The sequence below is a fragment of the Wyeomyia smithii genome, chromosome 3 (genome assembly GCF_029784165.1).
Source record: "Wyeomyia smithii strain HCP4-BCI-WySm-NY-G18 chromosome 3, ASM2978416v1, whole genome shotgun sequence".
NCBI classification, from domain to species: domain Eukaryota; kingdom Metazoa; phylum Arthropoda; class Insecta; order Diptera; family Culicidae; genus Wyeomyia; species Wyeomyia smithii.
In genome coordinates, this window is record NC_073696.1 from 165,170,257 (window position 1) to 165,185,699 (window position 15,443).

Genomic DNA, 15,443 nt, shown 5'->3' on the forward strand with positions numbered 1-15,443 from the left:
CTTGAGTCCTGGTTCTATTGTGCGGGGTCTGGTTGCTGGTTTTGTGCTTAAGGTTCAAACGTGTTCTTGTCGTTTTGTTGGGTGTAGACGGAGGGGAACGGGACTAGACTGGGGCATGGATGGATTTCAGGAAAACGTATATAAGAAACGTTGCTTTAGTAACTATTGATGTTTGTTCAGGGTCGGACTCAACACATCTATCATTTTTTGAGAAGATCATCAACTGTTAACGACCACAATAGAGGAGATATCACTCCTCCTTGCGGGCATCCTTTTATTGCTTTTACACTTATGTACGAGCTTCCAAGGTTTGCTGATATTTCTCTTTTTGATAACATCTCGGTGATCCAATTAATAATGCAATTGTCGAAACCACGTTTCTTCATTGCAGCGGTCACTGAATTATGAGTTATCAAATGCCGCTATATCAAGAAACGCCGCAAGTGAAATTTCTTTCGCTGCAAAAGATTTCTCTAGTTTTGTAACAATAGTGTGAAGTGCTGTTACAGACGATTTACCCTTCTGATATGCAAATTGACATTTGCTGAGACGAGATTTAGAAAAATATAATGACTTGATGTATTCACCGATTATTTTTTCCATTGTTTTGAGAAGGACTGACGATAAGCTAATAGGCCTAAAGGATCTTGGTGATGTTTTGTTCCTTTTATTGAAAATAACCCGTACTTGGCGCCACACTCTCGGAACATAACCTAGGATTAGGCTTGACTGAAAGAGGTGTGTTGGTATTAAAACTTTTTTACCCCTCTGTAGTAGTACTGGATAGATCCCGTCCCTACCAGGTGACTTGAAGGGCTCAAAGGAGCCTATTGCCCATTCAACTCTAAAGCAAAGCCTTGGTGCTACATTCCGATTCGGAACTTGACCTTCTGTTTATTTATACATACACAGACTTCGCAGCCGACTGTTTAGTGTACAGGACAATAGCGGGGCTAGCGCTACGATCCTACTGACACTAACAGTCTCTCCCGAGCCGAGACTCGAACCTACGACTACTGGCTTGTTAAGCCAGCATCGTACCTCGAGACCATCTGGGAGATTTAGAGTTCTCCATTTAATTCTGTATTGGTGTGATGCATTAGTGTGAGTGAGATAGTTTTCTTTGTTAGCTGTAAGAACCTTGAACAAAAAATAAATGAACAGAGATGAATTTTACTATCTTAGATTGCAATGGTGCTAATGTTCCTGAGATCTTGCTTGGAGAACTCTATGTGTAAGCTAAATTACGTATACAAAAAAAATGATGTTTTTTTATAAACGCAGACATAAGTGGCTGACTGATGAGTTGTTGAATTCATTTCATATAGAAACTTTATTACACTTTGATTAGCTGAAAAACTTCTATGGAAGTCTGTCCGTTACTCATAAAAAAGGATTTAAGTTCTACCTCCGCGTTACTTTGGATTCATCAGTGATCTGTGATAATTTCTACTACATAACAAAAACTATAATCAAATGAATTTAATCTATTTTTGTATTTTGTTAAAATTAAGAAGAAGCTACATTTATTTTCCATATATTTTATCGTATGTTTCTTTTATTGCTTGACACCATTCAAGTGCATATCCTTTTGGATCCTCTAAATAGTACGTTCGGTGAGGCTGAAAAACAATTTAGTTTAGTACGATTTTGGAACTGAAAGTTACACATATGCTATGTATATTGATATTTGCAGAAATGTTTTGTTCGACAAAAACTGTGTATCAAATATGACAATTAGACAATATGAACCAGAACAATTCACATTTAAGATAAACGTAGGTTTGTCATTTTGATAGATTGCATGATATTTTCTCTAAATATAAAGTCATGTTTTTCAATGTTTGTTTGTTTTGTTTTAAAAAAAACCTTAGCTTTTTCAAGAGCATATTCCTTTTTCATTAAAAAAAACTAATATTAATATTCTTAAAACGCAAAAAACGAAAATGCCGAATATTGAATATTGATTTTGGGCTATTTGACAGAAACTGAATGTCGCCATTTCGGATTTCAAAATGACATCTGGAATTCCACTTCCGAAAGCATTGGAACTTTTGGCCAAATACCGCTTTAGGATATTTTCGTGAAACCCGACTCGCCATCTTGGAATTCGAAATTGCGCTTCGAAATTAATTCTGGCCTCTGAGCACCTGGGGCATCTTAGTTCCGAAAATACCCACATTGGGTGGAACCATCCTACAGTCGTATACAGTAAAACCTCTTTTTACGTCACTTCTGGCACGTCGTGATGTGATATGAAACCGACGTGAGAAAAATTCATGCTTAGTTCTCCTCCACATTAAAGACCAAAGCGACGATATATGGATTTTTTATACGAAAATGTTTGCATATGCCCGAGAAACACGCCTGAAGAAAAGTGACGGTTTTTTGAACACTAAAAACTGTGCTTTAATTAATAAAACAACGTTAAAATGAAAAAAAATCAATTCATCTCTTAATCAATATTTGAGGAAATGAATGATGTTCGTTTTGAGCATCTCACACCGATTTACATCGTCGCTGCAGGACAATGCTCTTTCCATTCACTACGCCAACGTAAAATGTCTTTTACGAATGCAGGAACACACCGAAGGACATTTCATGACGCTTCTGGTATATTCTCCTGCTAAATGGAACACAACACGTGAGCGACTGCGCTTCAACAGAATCTAATTCATTCTACCGCATGGAGGAAGATGATAGAGGAGACGAGAACTTTCTGCGCCGCTATTAAATCAGTATAAATACCGCGCTTTTGCGCAAGCTAGTTCAGGGTGGCGACTGAATTTCCAGAAATAAATTCGCACCGGTAATTGAAACAGTTTAGCTTTGATTTTGCTAACTAGAATCTTGAACAAAAATATATTTTTGTTGAGAAACACGTCCAGTTTGATAAAATTGAAAATAAAAATTGCACTGCTCGACAAAAGTGAAAAAAAAGTTTACCCAAAGCTCAAATAAGTACCCTAGAAATTATAGCATTCCTATTAATTTGGGTGCTCCTGGTAAATGCAGAAGTGCGTCAGAAGGCCGCAGGGTAATTGCTCGCCGTGTTCGTCGTTTTTACGTTTACTTACGGGAAAACTTTATGGAAGTCTTTGAAAACTTGAGGCATTTCTGAAACGTCTAGGGGCACTAACTTTTTGAGGGGCAATTAACTATTTTGAGACACACCTGTTTTGACAAGAAAATCAATCAGATTTGGAATTCTGGTTGGATCAGTTGAATAATTATTTCAAAATCTTGACTGTAAAAATTAGAAAATTAGAAATAAACAATTTCGCAATCAAACCATTATTCTGAACCCTGTCGAATGCTTTTTCTATGTATAGAAGAGCAGCTCCTCTTGAATAACCTTCAGATTCATTAGCTCGTATCATCAGAAATTGATTTGTTGACAACTTGAAACCCCAGCTGGATCCTTATCCGGCTTCAAGTTGAATATATTCGGCATTTTTCCATAATTTGGCTAAATATTCATATTGAAACAATTTCTGAGAATTTCTCAAAAAGAACTTCAATTAAAACTTTTAAAATCAGATCGTCGCCAGGTGCTTTTATATTCTTGAAAATTTTAATGATAGATTTAATCTCATTTGAGCTAATTCTAATTAATTCTGCTGGTAAAAAATTTCGGGGTAGAAATTTGATAACATTAACGTGTGACTTCGTCTTTAATTGGACTTACTATATTCCGAGTTATGAACACATTCAAACTACTGAGCAAGTCTTTGAGTCTTCTGTGAATTGGTTGCAAGGAAGTAAACACAGTTTTTGATTGCTGAAATATGACAATGGCGATAGTGAAGCTTGCACAGGCGATGTTAGAAGGTGTGTCAATAGTTCGGAAGCAATTGTAAACGTGATGATGATGAAGTGCAAGAAACTGGAAAAAATCTCATCTGACAACTGGTTTTTACGAAAGAAAAGTAGTAATTAGCATAAAATGCGCGCACTACTAAATGACTCGTCTGGTCCCCGAGGCTCTGTGGTTAGCGATGTCGGTCGGGTAGCTCTTCCACATGGTTGTGATATAGGGTTCGATTCCCGATCGAGTTGAGAATTTTTTCGAGCTGGAAATTTTCTCGACTCTGCACTGGGGCACGGTGTATCGTTGTACTTATCCTACACATGCAAAATGTGCCAAAAACAATATCGATAACGAATTCTCTCAACTAATCTAGTTGATCGAGACCGTTATTAGCTCCAAGGCTAAGGTTGCGATATATATTGTTACTGAATGACTTGTTAGTACCTATTTGGATACTTTTCGAAAAATTCAAATTCATTTTTTCTTGATATCACAAAAGTCACTACTGTTGCATTGTCTAACCGTTATGAGCCCTGTACAAGCTATCATCAGTTCCCTACAATTCATTCTCATTCTATCAAGAAACGCCGCAAGTGAAATTTCTTTCGCTGCAAAAGATTTCTCTAGTTTTGTAACAATAGTGTGAAGTGCTGTTACAGACGATTTACCCTTCTGATATGCAAATTGACATTCGCTGAGACGAGATTTAGAAAAATATGATGACTTGATGTATTCACCGATTATTTTTTCCATTGTTTTGAGAAGGACTGACGATAAGCTAATAGGCCTAAAGGATTTTGGTGATGTTTTGTTCCTTTTATTGGGGATGAAAATAACCCGTACTTGGCGCCACACTCTCGGAACATAACCTAGGATTAGGCTTGACTGAAAGAGGTGTGTTGGTATTAAAACTTTTTTACCCCTCTGTAGTAGTACTGGATAGATCCCGTCCCTACCAGGTGACTTGAAGGGCTCAAAGGAGCCTATTGCCCATTCAACTCTAAAGCAAAGCCTTGGTGCTACATTCCGATTCGGAACTTGACCTTCTGTTTATTTATACATACACAGACTTCGCAGCCGACTGTTTAGTGTACAGGACAATTGCGGGGCTAGCGCTACGATCCTACTGACACTAACAGTCTCTCCCGAGCCGAGACTCGAACCTACGACTACTGGCTTGTTAAGCCAGCATCGTACCTCGAGACCATCTGGGAGATTTAGAGTTCTCCATTTAATTCTGTATTGGTGTGATGCATTAGTGTGAGTGAGATAGTTTTCTTTGTTAGCTGTAAGAACCTTGAACAAAAAATAAATAAACAGAGATGAATTTTACGCACACTATCTTAGATTGCAATGGTGCTAATGTTCCTGAGATCTTGCTTGGAGAACTCTATGTGTAAGCTAAATTACGTATACAAAAAAAAATGATGTTTTTTTATAAACGCAGACATAAGTGGCTGACTGATGAGTTATTGAATTCATTTCATATAGAAACTTTACTACACTATGATTAGCTGAAAAACTTCTATGGAAGTCTGTCCGTTACTCATAAAAAAGGATTTAAGTTCTACCTCCGCGTTACTTTGGATTCATCAGTGATCTGTGATAATTTCTACTACATAACAAAAACTATAATCAAATGAATTTAATCTATTTTTGTATTTTGTTAAAATTAAGAAGAAGCTACATTTATTTTCCATATATTTTATCGTATGTTTCTTTTATTGCTTGACACCATTCAAGTGCATATCCTTTTGGATCCTCTAAATAGTACGTTCGGTGAGGCTGAAAAACAATTTAGTTTAGTACGATTTTGGAACTGAAAGTTACACATATGCTATGTATATTGATATTTGCAAAAATGTTTTGTTCGACAAAAACTGTGTATCAAATATGACAATTAGACAATATGAACCAGAACAATTCACATTTAAGATAAACGTAGGTTTGTCATTTTGATAGATTGCATGATATTTTCTCTAAATATAAAGTCATGTTTTTCAATGTTTGTTTGTTTTGTTTTAAAAAAACCTTAGCTTTTTCAAGAGCATATTCCTTTTTCATTAAAAAAAACTAATATTAATATTCTTAAAACGCAAAAAACGAAAATGCCGAATATTGAATATTGATTTTGGGCTATTTGACAGAAACTGAATGTCGCCATTTCGGATTTCAAAATGACATCTGGAATTCCACTTCCGAAAGCATTGGAACTTTTGGCCAAACACCGCTTTAGGATATTTTCGTGAAACCCGACTCGCCATCTTGGAATTCGAAATTGCGCTTCGAAATTAATTCTGGCCTCTGAGCACCTGGGGCATCTTAGTTCCGAAAATACTCACATTGGGTGGAACCATCCTACAGTCGTATACAGTAAAACCTCTTTTTACGTCACTTTTGGCACGTCGTGATGTGATATGAAACCGACGTGAGAAAAATTCATGCTTAGTTCTCCTCCACATTAAAGACCAAAGCGACGATATATGGATTTTTTATACGAAAATGTTTGCATATGCCCGAGAAACACGCCTGAAGAAAAGTGACGGTTTTTTGAACACTAAAAACTGTGCTTTAATTAATAAAACAACGTTAAAATAAAAAAAAATCAATTCATCTCTTAATCAATATTTGAGGAAATGAATGATGTTCGTTTTGAGCATCTCACACCGATTTACATCGTCGCTGCAGGACAATGCTCTTTCCATTCACTACGCCAACGTAAAATGTCTTTTACGAATGCAGGAACACACCGAAGGACATTTCATGACGCTTCTGGTATATTCTCCTGCTAAATGGAACACAACACGTGAGCGACTGCGCTTCAACAGAATCTAATTCATTCTACCGCATGGAGGAAGATGATAGAGGAGACGAGAACTTTCTGCGCCGCTATTAAATCAGTATAAATACCGCGCTTTTGCGCAAGCTAGTTCAGGGTGGCGACTGAATTTCCAGAAATAAATTCGCACCGGTAATTGAAACAGTTTAGCTTTGATTTTGCTAACTAGAATCTTGAACAAAAATATATTTTTGTTGAGAAACACGTCCAGTTTGATAAAATTGAAAATAAAAATTGCACTGCTCGACAAAAGTGAAAAAAAAGTTTACCCAAAGCTCAAATAAGTACCCTAGAAATTATAGCATTCCTATTAATTTGGGTGCTCCTGGTAAATGCAGAAGTGCGTCAGAAGGCCGCAGGGTAATTGCTCGCCGTGTTCGTCGTTTTTACGTTTACTTACGGGAAAACTTTATGGAAGTCTTTGAAAACTTGAGGCATTTCTGAAACGTCTAGGGGCACTAACTTTTTGAGGGGCAATTAACTATTTTGAGACACACCTGCTTTGACAAGAAAATCAATCAGATTTGGAATTCTGGTTGGATCAGTTGAATAATTATTTCAAAATCTTGACTGTAAAAATTAGAAAATTAGAAATAAACAATTTCGCAATCAAACCATTATTCTGAACCCTGTCGAATGCTTTTTCTATGTATAGAAGAGCAGCTCCTCTTGAATAACCTTCAGATTCATTAGCTCGTATCATCAGAAATTGATTTGTTGACAACTTGAAACCCCAGCTGGATCCTCATCCGGCTTCAAGTTGAATATATTCGGCATTTTTCCATAATTTGGCTAAATATTCATATTGAAACAATTTCTGAGAATTTCTCAAAAAGAACTTCAATTAAAACTTTTAAAATCAGATCGTCGCCAGGTGCTTTTATATTCTTGAAAATTTTAATGATAGATTTAATCTCATTTGAGCTAATTCTAATTAATTCTGCTGGTAAAAAATTTCGGGGTAGAAATTTGATAACATTAACGTGTGACTTCGTCTTTAATTGGACTTACTATATTCCGAGTTATGAACACATTCAAACTACTGAGCAAGTCTTTAAGTCTTCTGTGAATTGGTTGCAAGGAAGTAAACACAGTTTTTGATTGCTGAAATATGACAATGGCGATAGTGAAGCTTGCACAGGCGATGTTAGAAGGTGTGTCAATAGTTCGGAAGCAATTGTAAACGTGATGATGATGAAGTGCAAGAAACTGGAAAAAATCTCATCTGACAACTGGTTTTTACGGAAGAAAAGTAGTAATTAGCATAAAATGCGCGCACTACTAAATGACTCGTCTGGTCCCCGTGGCTCTGTGGTTAGCGATGTCGGTCGGGTAGCTCTTCCACATGGTTGTGATATAGGGTTCGATTCCCGATCGAGTTGAGAATTTTTTCGAGCTGGAAATTTTCTCGACTCTGCACTGGGGCACGGTGTATCGTTGTACTTATCCTACACATGCAAAATGTGCCAAAAACAATATCGATAACGAATTCTCTCAACTAATCTAGTTGATCGAGACCGTTATTAGCTCCAAGGCTAAGGTTGCGATATATATTGTTACTGAATGACTTGTTAGTACCTATTTGGATACTTTTCGAAAAATTCAAATTCATTTTTTCTTGATATCACAAAAGTCACTACTGTTGCATTGTCTAACCGTTATGAGCCCTGTACAAGCTATCATCAGTTCCCTACAATTCATTCTCAGGAAGATTTACTGTACAACAAAAAGTTTCCGTGCATGCCCCGCGGGAATTCAACTGAAATCTGAACTTTGATTGCAGTTTAACAAATATACTTGAAATTTTTGGATCTATTCAAAAGGATTAGAGAACAGATCGATCTTTAAGTTTGTGCAAATTGTGCATGTGGTCGCTGAGTGAAAAAAGTTTGAGGGTCATGTATCGAGGGAAAACCCTATCACTTCGCGGGAAAGGTTAAATAAAGCTTACATGCTAAAATGGATACGTTCTTCTTGAAAATTACTTTTCAGGAAAATTCTTTTACCAGGAACAAATACTTAGTTTGCTGAACCAAGTACGAGTGCATAGGTTTAGTCAATTAAAAAATGATCGATTATTTTTTGCATACCTATTTTGAACTCATTTTTAAAAAGCAAATTAAGTAACCTAATTATTATTGAGTGTTGTTACCACAACCTTCAGATCTAGGTTGCTGGTTCAGATTTAGGTTCAGGTTGCTGGTGAGCGTCCACATCGAAATAATTTCAATTCGGAATCAACTCCGTAAAAAATCCAAAACCTCTGAAATTTTCCCTGATGACCTTTAAAATTCCCCGATATTCCCTGATCGAAAAATTAAATCCCTGATATTCCCAGATTCTCCCGGTTTTTCCAGGTAGTCGCCACCCTGTAGTTCATTGTGTATTTTGATTGCGAAGTATGAATTTGAATTTACAATGTGTATTTTGAACCCATTGTGTATTCTGAAAATACACACTGTATTTTAAACCGAGTGTTTATTTCCAAGATGTAACGAATTGTTTTTAATTAAAGGTTAAGGTAAACGATCTCAGTGCTTTATCATTAATCCGAAAGTATTTATTTGTGTTCGCTAGAAGTGCGCATTGGACCTTAGTGTGGTGGCTCATTTTCCTTGTGTTTAAACAGCATTGGCGCTGTCTCCCGAGCCAGTTATTCTTTCGTGTGAGCGATCTCCGCGTCCTTTGCTTGCTTCGTTCTTCGCTTTGTACTGTGTGACGGTACGGAAGCATCGTGCCAGCTGCGCTGATTATTTAGTTTTCAGTCGGCAGCGATTCTGATAGCGGTTTTTAGAGGCACCGCTGTTTATTTATACACACACAGACGTCGCAGCTGACTGTTTAGTGTACAGGACAATTGCGGGGCTAGCGCTACGATCCTACTAACACTAACAGTCTCTCCCGAGCCGAGACTCGAACCTACGACGGCTGGCTTGTTAAGCCAGCATCGTACCTCGAGACCATCTGGGAGATTTAGAGTTCTCCATTTAATTCTGTATTGGTGTGATGCATTAGTGTTAGTGAGATAGTTTTCTTTGTTAGCTGCAAGAATTTTTTGTTAGCTGTAAGAATCTTGAACAAAATATAAATAAACAGAGATGAATTTTACGCACACTATCTTAGATTGCAATGGTGCTAATGTTCCTGAGATCTGGCTGGAGAACTCGAGGAGGAAATGAAATGTGGACTTTTCTTCAGCTAAACGTTCTCTTAACTTAAAGTAAACTGGCTTAAAAGCAAATTACGGTGAAATTTGGAGAACTGAGCAAAGTTTGATAAAAGCTAAAAAATAAAATTTTTATCAATGATCATTCCATACCATTAATGTAATACTGATTATTTAGCAAACCTAATTGGAACTAACTTGAATGAGATTAAATCAATTATAAAAAATTTCAAAAATATGAAAGCGCCACCAGGATGGAATTTAAAACATATTAATCAAACATCTTCCTGAGAGCACAATAGAATTTTTAGTAGAATTTTTCAATTTCTGTTTCAAGATTGCATATTGTCATAAATTGTGGAAAAAAGCAAAAATTATTCCAATTTTAAAGCCGGATAAGAATCCAGCTGAGGTTTCAAGTTATCGAGAAGTTTGCTTTCTTCAATAAGTAAACTGTTTGAAAGAATTATTCTTAACAGAATGATGTCACACATCAAAGAAAATTCAAATTTTGCAGATGAACAGTTTGGATTTCGCCATGGGCATTCCACTACTCATCAATTGCTCAGAGTTACTAATAAGATACGAGATAACAAATCTGAAGGTTATTCCACTGGAGCTGCTCTTCAAGACATACAAAAAGCATTCGACAATGTTTGGCATAAAGGTTTAATTGCGAAATTGTCAACTTCCAATTTTCCAATTTTTATAATCGAAATTATGGAGAATTATCTAACTGATCGAATCTGCAGGTTGTCTATCAGAATTCAAAATCTGATAGATTTCCTGTCAGAGCAGGTGTGCCTCAAGGTTTAGTCTTGGGTCCAGTCCTGTACAACATATTTACTTCAGATCTTCCTGATTTGCCTCCCTGGATGCACAAAGTCTTTGTTCTGCGATGACACAAGCATTTCCGTAAAAGGAAAAAGTCTTTCTTCCCACTTTCTAAAGTGGAAAATCTCTCCCAATGCTTCTAAAACTCAAATGATAATTTTTCCCCATGAAACTAGGGCTTCTTTCCTCAAGCCAAACAATAATTGTCAAGATGAATGGGGTTATTTTAGGTTGGTCTGACAATGTTAAGTTCTTGGGACTAATCTACGATAATAAACTTATTTTCAAAGAGCACATTGAGAGTATACAAGCAAAGTGCATCATATAAACGCTATGTTTAGGATATAAACATTCATTAATCGGAATTTCAAACTTCGTTTGAAGAATAAACTTATGATTCAAAAAATCATTTGAAAATGATTTTGAAACGTCCTCCTTGGTTTGGTACACTCGAACTACATAGACTTACTGGTGTTGATACATGAGAAGCAATGTCAAATAAAATTATTAACAATATCGTTACAATCCTCAATTGCTACGATAAGCTATCTTTATAGCCAATAAGTTAGTTGTAAGTTTACTTTCCCTTTTTGATAAGTAAGTTCAAATCCCTACGAATGATAAGTCCTAACTGCGAAAGCAAACAAACCTTAACAATTGAAAATATTTTTTTCTAACAGTGTTGAGACGTCACCATTTGTGGTTGGACACACATATTCATCATTTACTAATGTTTATTATAAATACTTAAGCTACTAACAACCCCCCTTTAAAAAATGATTTAGCAGGAAATTACAAGAAATTTAATTTCAGACCTGGTTTTTGATCTTCAGCAATAAATCGAATTGGAATCGGTCTATTGATGATCAAATGAGAGCAAAATTAGTAAACTTCATCTCGTGAGCCAAAATGAATAGATTTTAACGGGGGACCCTACTCTGGAAGGTCGAAAAATAATGAATTTTCGTGATTCTTTTTCGGATGTTTAGAGTAAATTGACGTGTTCGGGTATTTTGGCTATCCATTGAGGTGTATTCGAAGATTTATTTTGGATGTCGTGGATGCAAATATAGTGATTATTACGCTGCTGGCAGCAGGGAACGTGAAAGTGCACTATCTAAACCGGTGGTTAGTTTTTCTCAGCATCTACAAAACCGATTTTGCTAAAATTTTGTTCGAGCATGTTAGAATGTACTTGTTACATAGCCGTTTTTAAAAATTCCGAGAATTGACAAAATGGCGGCCATATTAATGAAAAAAAATTCCATGAAAAACCACTATTTAAAAAATCATAAAAAAATTAAAAATTCAGATATCGAAAAACGGCTATGTAACAAGTTAAATAATCCATTTTTACTTGCTCAAATACAAAAAACTTACCACCAGTTGAAAAAACGTGGTTCCGAGAAATAACAGGAGAGTTGTGTGCAAAGCCACGACCGCAAGGTTGAAGTGAAATACTTTTACAAGAGAGATAACCCGGCTGCTTGCGTGTCAGTCATTTTTTCTAGTAGATATATGTTGACCGTTCATTGGCAATATTGAAAATTCTGTGCAAATGAAAGTACTACTCAATTTCAGTTTGCACATATAAATACAACCTCTGTGAACAGGAAACGAACAAACTCTTTGCGGCGCAAACAAGTTTCAACAGTCAGAGTATACATGTGAATTCAAATTAAAATAATTAACTTTTGGTTAAAGCTCAGAACGAAAAAATATCAAATTTTCAATTCATTCAGAGCACTCATTAAGGCAACAAAATAACATGTATTGTGTCGTGTTGCGCGGCTTGGAAGAAGAAAATGTTCCCGTCCCTGTGTCGCAGAGAAGCGAATTGTTGCGTGTTTGATATTGCCGACGGTAGACATTAGTATGAAGGTGGAAATTCTGCTGTGATGTCAAACTATAACCGTCTTCTTCGAGACGTTACATTCTTGTTAATGAATGTGATGAATTTTCTAAAAAAGGGCTCAGCCCCGTGAGCAGAACTTGCCGAACTTTTCTGTTTGAAATCGTTTGTTTCGCATATACCGCTTGTGATGCACAGTATCAACGAATCGTAATAAACATCACACTGCACCGTGGAGCGACTTCATACAAAGGCTGGCCAAGCAAAAAAAGAGTCGATAAATGCGACAAAAATTTAGTATTTACATAATTTTATGGCGCTGAACACGAATCTGGCACCCATTTTTTGTTTGGGGCCGTCCATAAAGCACGAAATCCAATTTTTAATGTTTTTGGTACTTTTTTTGTTTACGTTTTTTTTTTATAGAATTATATAAACTTTGACCACAAGTAGTGCTACTGGGCGTGCTCGCCATTGAAAAAAAATACGTTATTTATGGACAACCCATCAAATTAAACAAGTTTTGCCTAAATATATATATTTTTTAATTAAACTAAAACAACATAAGTAATACAAACTAACTACAAATTGAAAAAATCATCATTATCATCATCTTTCGCTGTGATTGCTGAAATCTCCTGTTGAATTGTTTCCAGAGAATTTGAAATTCATTGTACTTATCAGCAAAAATCTCCCAGATGTTCTCGAGGTACGATACTGGCCTAACAAGCCAGTCGTCGTATGTTCGAGTCTCGGCTCGGGAGAGTCTGTTAGTGTCAGAATGATCGTAGCACTAGCCCCGCAATTGTCCTGTACACTAAACAGTCGGCTGCGAAGTCTATGTATAAATACACAGAAGGTCAAGTTCCGAATCGGAATGTAGCACCAAGGCTTTGCTTTTTATACTTATCAGCAGGAAAAATTTCTTTCGCTACTATTTTCATTGCTTCTAGTGATTTTTGATGTCTCATTGTTTCATATATATGTTGTCTTTCTAATCCGGTTCCTATGGTTAGAAGAGGACATGTAAATACATGTATTAAACCATGAATTGGCAACTTACTAGACATTAAATGCGGTGGTGCCGCTGAAGTTGAAGGCTCCATAATAAAATTTAACGAATTTATGAATGTGAAAACCAAAACACTGGAATCACATAACGTTCTAAATGAATACGAAAAGATGCGGAAGACGATGAATGTTCTTTGTTTTTTTCTCATACAGCAAACTGTGTGCTTTTCTTTTGTATGCAAACGAGTGCGAAGCAAAAGCTATTTGCAAACGGGCCGGAGTTTGATGGTATGAATTTGCTACTAGGATTTGACACTTCAATCAGTTTAGCGAATTTCATGATCATAAAAAAAGAACTGAATGTTTTCAATATTGTTCCTAAAATGCAGAAAGTGATCATTTAGTTTGACATAATTAAGATTTCATAAATATTTGTTTAGAGTTTTCTTTTTTAACACTTATTTTTATAACTTTTTATTGATAAATTTTGTGATTTTTGCCCAAATTTATATTTTATCCTTACGGATTGAGTTCGATACAATAAATTTTCATTAATGGGGTATCATGGTTATGATTAAAATTAATCCTGAATGAAATTTCAACTTCAAAAAAAAAAATAAATAAATAAAAAAAATCTGCTATCGGTTTTTCCACAAAAGTGACAATTTGCGCAGTTTTGCGCTACAACGGACAGTATGCATTTGAACGCTTATGATTTTACCTAAATTCTGAATGTAGTGACCGTGGCAAACTGCGGCAACTAAACTTTTAAGCTAGTTTTCTACAAAAAATCATGTTTTTTTTTTAATTTTTTCAGTGTCAGGCCTTCTATGACCAAATTTTACAATATCTAATAAACGGGGTATGCTTTGCATAATATTCACAACAACATTTCCTTTGACGTCAAAAAAATCCAAGCTATCGTTGAAGCTACAGAGCGTTTTAAAGTAATGTACTTTTTTCATAAAAATGTCAAAAAACGTCAGTATGCCAAGCTTTGAAAAGTCATAAAAAATTCAGGTTTCATGATATTGCGCTCAAATTTTGGATTTAGACATTTGAATGTTATAGCAAAAAAGGAAAAATATTATGAAACAGCTAACGAAAAAAAAATTTTTTGGCTGATGGCCAGCGATTCCCCACTGTGCACAGGCGCAACCCGCTGTAGTCCGCTGTTACTGCTGAGTGCTGCTATCTGCTACTACTACTGTCAACGTTGTAAACGGTCCTGCCAGTTCACCTAGCGATTAATGAATATAGCCAATTTGCCCAGAAACACTCTCTTATAGTCGAAGGGTGCTACGAAATAGGCCACGCCTTTCTGTTCAGTTTTACCATTTCCAATGTTATTTAGACGAATTGTTCCACAATAAAAAATCAAATGTGATTTTTGTATCCAGCGAATAAAAACCGATGGTGCTCTCACACACGCAACGATTTAACCCCTAACCGTATTGCGGCTTGTAACATCAAGCGATTTCGTTTACTCGCTGTTGCGTATTGCATCATGTTGCAATTAGCAGCTGGGAGACGACGACATTCTGTTCATGCTGATTGATTGAATCGACTTCATATTAGCTCTGCATAGTCGAACTAACTGTCTTTGTGAATGCGTTCTAAGGCCTCTGCCAGTCTGAACGCCAACGCGAGCGATCGGGCGAAATTTTTGCCGTAGTTTAATGAACAGCTCTACTTACGGCTGTTTATTTACCTACGGCAAAAATCTCGCCCGATCGCTCGCGTTGACATTTGGCATGGCAGAGGCCTAACAGGGCAGTTTGTTATTCAAAGTCGGTTATGCTGATCGCAGCCTTTGCGCTGTCCCTACAGTGGGGGGTTTACTAAATAAAGTAAAAATTAGACAACTACAACAGAATTTGACTGCATCCCGCACAGAATGTCTGCTTGTGTCGATACCAGAAAATTATTA

The 15,443-nt window shown here is 36.3% G+C and overlaps 1 protein-coding gene across 5 annotated transcripts in view; it reads right to left on the reverse strand.

The window, feature by feature from the left end:
- Positions 1-5,451: 5,451 nt before the first annotated feature.
- Positions 5,452-15,443, reverse strand: part of LOC129730678 (3-phosphoinositide-dependent protein kinase 1) — a 114,090-nt gene continuing 104,098 nt past the window's right edge. For all 5 annotated transcript variants that reach the window (XM_055690206.1, XM_055690208.1, XM_055690207.1 and 2 more), the window contains one exon: positions 5,452-5,596. In XM_055690206.1, the coding sequence (XP_055546181.1) occupies positions 5,501-5,596 (96 nt within the window). In that variant the 3' untranslated portion in view covers positions 5,452-5,500. The remainder of the gene's footprint in view (positions 5,597-15,443) is intronic.